This window comes from Emydura macquarii, unplaced genomic scaffold, assembly GCF_026122565.2.
Source record: "Emydura macquarii macquarii isolate MOO-44397 ecotype Brisbane River unplaced genomic scaffold, CSIRO-AGI_Emac_v2 contig_3384, whole genome shotgun sequence".
Lineage (NCBI taxonomy): Eukaryota > Metazoa > Chordata > Testudines > Chelidae > Emydura > Emydura macquarii.
Genome location: NW_027133521.1, coordinates 83,881 through 89,561, shown reverse-complemented (window position 1 = coordinate 89,561; position 5,681 = coordinate 83,881). Strand labels below are relative to the sequence as shown.

At 59.1% G+C, this 5,681-nt stretch overlaps 1 protein-coding gene across 1 annotated transcript; it reads right to left on the bottom strand.

Annotated features, from left to right (window-relative positions):
• Positions 1-776: 776 nt before the first annotated feature.
• LOC137143995 (guanylate-binding protein 1-like) lies at positions 777-4,152 on the bottom strand (the record flags this gene model as incomplete). The annotated part of the gene is made up of 5 exons (XM_067534079.1): positions 3,796-4,152; positions 2,180-2,373; positions 1,943-2,070; positions 1,123-1,232; positions 777-970 (listed from the first exon to the last, which is right to left on the bottom strand). Coding segments are annotated over exons 2-5 (625 nt in total), but the record flags the coding sequence as incomplete, so codon positions are not given.
• Positions 4,153-5,681: the final 1,529 nt, after the last annotated feature.

The following is a 5,681-nucleotide window of genomic DNA, read 5'->3' as shown; positions in this document are numbered from 1 at the left end:
TGGGGAAATTCAGGTCAGGTCAGGTGGAAAATGTCAATTTTTTGGCAAACTGAAAAGTGGAAAAAGACCGACTTTGGGGTTGAACAAAACGTGTTTCCATTACAGCCGTTTTTAAACACGTCAAACATTTGGACATGGAATAAAATGAAAAGGAATTTTTGGAACCAAAAAAGAAATCAAACCTGTTTTAAATGTTTCTATTTATTCCCTCCCCAAAAGGAACAGTTCAACAAAGCCCCCCAACCTGCCGAATGTCACCTGCAGGTTTCCTGCAAAACCCAATGGAGGGAGGCTGCCAATATTCACCTCCACCATCTGCCGCTAGCTAGCCCCGGGGGCGCGTGCGGCCGACTGGAGATGCGGATGACGGCGCGTCCGGCAGCGGGGGCCGTGGAGCACGGAGAAGCTCACAGGGAGCACAGCAGTGTTGCGTTTTGGGCCCGGCCAGGGAACTTTCAGATTTGCTGTGGCCGAGAAGGGCCGTTCAGCTCATGTCCCTCAATATTGTCCCCATGCTCCCTTGCACGCCCCCGTCTCTCTGTCTCGCCGCATGTCTCTTAGGTGTCGGCTCACTGGGGCATGGACGGGATTTTCAATCTCTGTTGTATGGCGTATGGGGCTCCTGGGCCATGACTGGGCTGGACAGGCCCCTGGATCTGATCCGTGGAGGCAGGGGGCAGGATGCTGGGGTAGATGGGCCTATGGGTCTGATCTGGGTGGGCAGGGAGGAGTCAGGCTAGACGGGCCCCTCCTGTGCACAGCTGTCCCCATCTCACCTGGCTTCAGGGCCAGCGCGTGCTCCAGGTACTGATCCTCCGTCACCGGCTGCCCCTCGATCTTCAGCTCCAGCGTGAAATCCCGCACGGCCCAGACAAAGCTGGGGAAGAAGCGGACGAACTCCGTGTCCTCCTCCGAGTCGTCCCCTGCCTGCATCTTCACCTTGATGTGCTCCGTCAGCTCCGACACGAAGCTGGGCCGGGGGCTGAGGACTCAAACTGGGGCCAGATCATGGGACTGAACGTGGGGGTCGGTCCCAGCCCCGTAGCCCTGTGCCCCCCAGGGACCACACCCGGGAGTCCCAGCCACGTGCCCCCCGGGGGGCCTCCCCCCTGGCAAGGATACTGCAGCTGCTCCATGGCGTACTGGTCGATGGTCCCTTTGCTGTTGTAGACCAGGGCACTGCTGAGCAGCACGGCCAGCGCGAAGATCCACGTGTCGTTCTTGGTGTTGCCCTGGGGAGGCAAGGACGCTGGTTGAAGGGGGGCTGGATGGAAACACGGGCCCGGGGCCCAGCACAGGGAGAGACGGTGACTGCCCCACTGCCGGGCGCGCCCTGCCGCCCTGGCTAACGCCCCCTGGGATGCACAAACAGGAATCTCCAGTGGGGGTAGGGAGGGAATTTCCCCTCGGGGTTTGGCCCTGGGGTGACACGGCCGGGAGCTGGGCCCGGTTCTGGTCCCAGAGGCTGGTGATATGTCGGGGAGGGGTCAGAGAAGAGCCCCGAGGATGATCCAAGGGCTAGAAAACCTGCCGCAGAGCGAGAGAGGCCAGGAGCTCAGGTACTCAGCAGAGCCCAGAGACTGGTCGGGGGTGACTCGACCCCCGTCTGTCCGTGCCTGCGGGGGGCAAAGGTTTGCTTGTGGGCTGTTCTCTCCAGCACAGGAGGGGCTGAGACGATCCAGCGACTGGCAGGTGACGCTGGACAAATGCAGCCTGGCAATATGGGGTCAGTTTTTAAGAGGGAGAAGAATTAACGTGGGAACAACTGACGAAGGGGGGTGGTGGATGTGCCGTCACAGGCCATTTTGAACTCAGTCTCGATCTGTGCTGGGAATTCCTGTGGGGCAGGTCTCTGGCCGGTGTTAACCCGGGTCACGGGGTCTTGCCCTGGAGTCTAGGAATCAAGGACCCTTCCTGCAGCCCCCCGCCTCCCCCGCCTCACCTTCTCCACGTCGCCCAGCCCCTCCGTGTCCAGCAGCACCAGGGTGTGGTCCGGCCGCTGCGGGTGGGGCACGCACCACATCCAGATCCCTTTGGTGTGCGACTGCACCGTGGAGCCCAGCGCGAAGCCTGGGGGCAGAGAGGAGACAGGATGGAGACCCGGTGCCAGACGCACCTGCCCCCTCATTCCCGGCTCCAGCCCGGGGGTGACGGGAAGGAGACCTGGAAAACCTCTCACCTCTCGTCTTCCCGGCCAAGGAGTTCATGAGATAAGACTTGCCGGTGCGGTACAGCCCCACGATGGCCACCACCACCACGGGCTGGGCAACACTGCGCAGGATCGCCAGCGCCTCGGGGTTCACCTCTAGCTCCCCATCAGCGCTGTTCCCCACCAGGCACACGGGCCCCTCCATGGGCATCCTCGAGGCCATGCTGTAAATACAGGGAGCAGCAGAGAGCCCTGCACAAGAGTGGGGTGGGTTTCAACAGTTGCTGCCCAAAGCGCTCCACCCCAGAGGTGCACGCATGTCACCGACGGGCTGAGCAGAGTTCGTGATATGCAGGTTTATTTTCTGTTCAGGTCCAAGCGCTTGCTGCACGTCACACGCATGCAGCCCTTCTTCAAACCCTGAAGGGCTTCCCCAGCCACTGGGATTTTAGCTGAAGTTGGGGCTTTTATTATGAGGAAGCAGCGTGCATGAACTCTGTCTCTGGCTCCTTTGGGGCTTCACAATAAAGGGGAAGTAAGCCTTTTATCCCACATCCCCCACAGCAACAAAGGTCTCCAACCTCTGCCGCTACGCCTGTGCTGATCCACAGCTGGAATGATCAGCAAAGCAGGTCACTGGGTCATCATTAGGTTCCAGAGTTAACAGATCACTAGAAACAGGGCAGCTCTCACCACTCGCAGGGCTTTCGGCTCAGGCTCTTGGCAAACTGAGGCAGAAAACCCTGCGTGGAAGCTGTCACATCTGGAAATGTTTCCTTTGTGGCCAGAAGAGCTGGCAGCGCAGGGCTGGATTCCCATTGGCGTAGGGCCCCTTCACATAGCTCGGGAAGTACAAAGCAGCCCGGCATTATGTTGTCACCCACTTCCAGGCCAAATGAGGCTCAGCGTCAGTGAGACTCCAGCCCTGCCGCGCCAGTACAGAACCCTCCAAACGAGAGTGGAGCCCACCTGGGTTCCTGCCTGTGTCTGGAGAGAGCCTGGCCCCAGTGTGAGTTGTGATTTTCACAGCAATGGCGTGTTGCCCCTGGAACCTAACGATGACGGTGCTAATGTGTTACTGCTCGTCGTTTCGCAGGAACGCCAGCCCAGCCCCTGTGCTTCTTCTGTGTTGTTGTGGAGGACGGGGCAGATCTCAGAGGCTGGGGGGGCAGGGCCAGAGAGATCCCAGAGCGCAGGTTAAACAACACATTGCCAGCCAGCAACCTCCACATAATCCCGCCCCCATAGGGCCCCGATCGGGTTGGGATTTCACGTGGGGGGTGGGGGGGTTCTGTGTCCATTTCCTGACACCCCCCGCCCAGTGCCAGCCAGTCCCTCTGCTTAAACTGTCCTCCAGCGTTTGTGCTACCAGGACCTGCCTGGGGAACGCACTAAGGAGCCCGGGAGAGCTTTATGCCCTGATGGGTCCTACCCTCAGCTCTGAGAGGGGCTGGGAGCCAGGACTCCTGGGTTCTAGCTCAGATTCCCAGCTCTGGGAGCGGGGTGGTGTCTAGTGGTTAGTGCAGGGGCGCTGGGAGCCAGGACATGTGGGTTCTTTTTCCAGGGCACAGCAAGGCAGATATTTCCCCCAGGCCAGCTCGCTAGGGACACAAGGAGAGAGCGGGGGGTGGGGAGGTGTTTCTTACCAGGGCTGGTCGTTCAGTGCGGAAGCCGGCTGAATTCAGCGGCAGGCAGCGTCTTTCCTGCTGTGTCACCAGGCTCGGTCAGTCTGGAAAGCAAAAGGAAAGGCTGGCGGCAGCAGCTCAACCTGAACCTCTGCGCCAGCCGGCAGCCAGGACGCCTGGTTCTCTCCCAGCTCTGGGAGGGGCGTGTGGGCTAGTGGTTAGAGCGGGGGGGTTCTGAGCCCTCTCCCAGCAGCACTGACAGCTGCCGGCTCACCTCCCGTGGCAGGCTGGGGTGGGTCTGGCAGCTCTAAATACCGTGAAGAGTCAGACAGAAACCGAAAGCAGCCGGAGCCTTTCCTAGCACTGGGCTGATTCCGGGAAACCTGCCGGGGGTTGCCTGGGGCGGTGGCAGGGGGAAGCTTCCTCCGCAGCCGGGAGGGCTGGAAAGGGCCTTTTCTCGAAGCCTGGAGGCTGAGCCCAGGCGCTGGGGCTTTAAGGAAACTCGAATTAGCACGAGACGTGTCCTGGGTTTGGCTGTTTAGTAACCGAGCGGGTTCCGGGCTGGCCCATGGATCTGATCAGAAGATAATGCTCGTCCCCACTGCGCATCGTGACCCGACGCCCCTGCCCCCCCCCCACAGGACAGTGCCTGGAGGTCTCCTGGGTCGGTGCCTGCCCAGCTCCCGCCTACTCCCTGCGTCCAGCCGGGAGGCGAGCTACAGCCGCCGCGTACCCCGTGTTACTCTGACATACCCCAGGGGCACGCGTACCCCCCCCCCCAGTGAAAACCTCGGCCTGGTTCTACAGGCCGGCAGGTTTGTGTATCTCAGTGACAGACCCACGTCCTTCGCAGGCCGTTCGCTGGGCTCACCTGCGTTATTGCTGGCCAGTTCTGTGGGCTCTGTGGCGTACCTGGGACGTTTACTGGGGGCCTAAACTGAGGCAGCCCCCCCGTGTTTTGATGCCACCTGACTTATCTAGGGTAAAGGTTACGACCACACGTGTCTTCTCCTGTAACTCACCATTACTTAGCTGGGCCAAAGGTCCCGACCCTCTGTCCGCTCCGGCCTTAGCTTCCAGCCAGGACGTGGCCTGCAGGTGTGGTGCTGTGACATTGGCTGGATTAGGGGCCGTTTATCAAGTGATTGAACATCCATGTGTCCCAGTGACACTAATTCCCACGAGCTAGGCCAGGCCAGGCGCCGTTAGAGGCTCCGGCTCGCTAAGGATGATGCTATTGTTTCTTGCACGTGGCATATTTGCCCTGGACGTGATGGAGGTGTTCGACTGTCTGTATTTCAACTTGGGCTGTGCTCCTGGGCTACTCCCCAGGCAGGATGGCAGCAGCAATAAACTGCTTAATGCCCATTGAGGAAACTCCCAGGTACGATGGGCCGGGGAGAGAAGCTGGGGCTACACCTGATGAGTCACCAGGACTTACTCGTGTGACCCTGGACTCCATCTCATTGCTGTCAGCTTCCACAAGCAGCCTGGCAAAGGCCAAGGGACGTCAAAGGCAGCTGCACGTCCACATCCAGTTTGTCTTCAGTCTTCACCTACCTCTGGATCAACTCATCTGCAACTGACGCTGTGAAACGAAGGACTGAGACCCAGCCAGGCACTGGGTGCGCACCAGAGGGACTGTACCAGCCTGTGAACTCCACAGTTCTACTGGAAACCTGATCCATGTGGACTTTCACATCATTTCTATGTATGTGATTGCTCTAATCCTTTACCAGAAATGTTCTCCTGATCCCAAAGGGTCAGCCACAGCACCAGAGCAATGTAAGTTTGGATCTTACCAAAATCCCAGGCTGCCAGCCCATCCTTTAGTAACTAAACTAAAAGTTTATTATAAAAGGAAAGAAGCAAACCGTAAGAGAAATGTTAAAGAGCAGAGAGTTTAA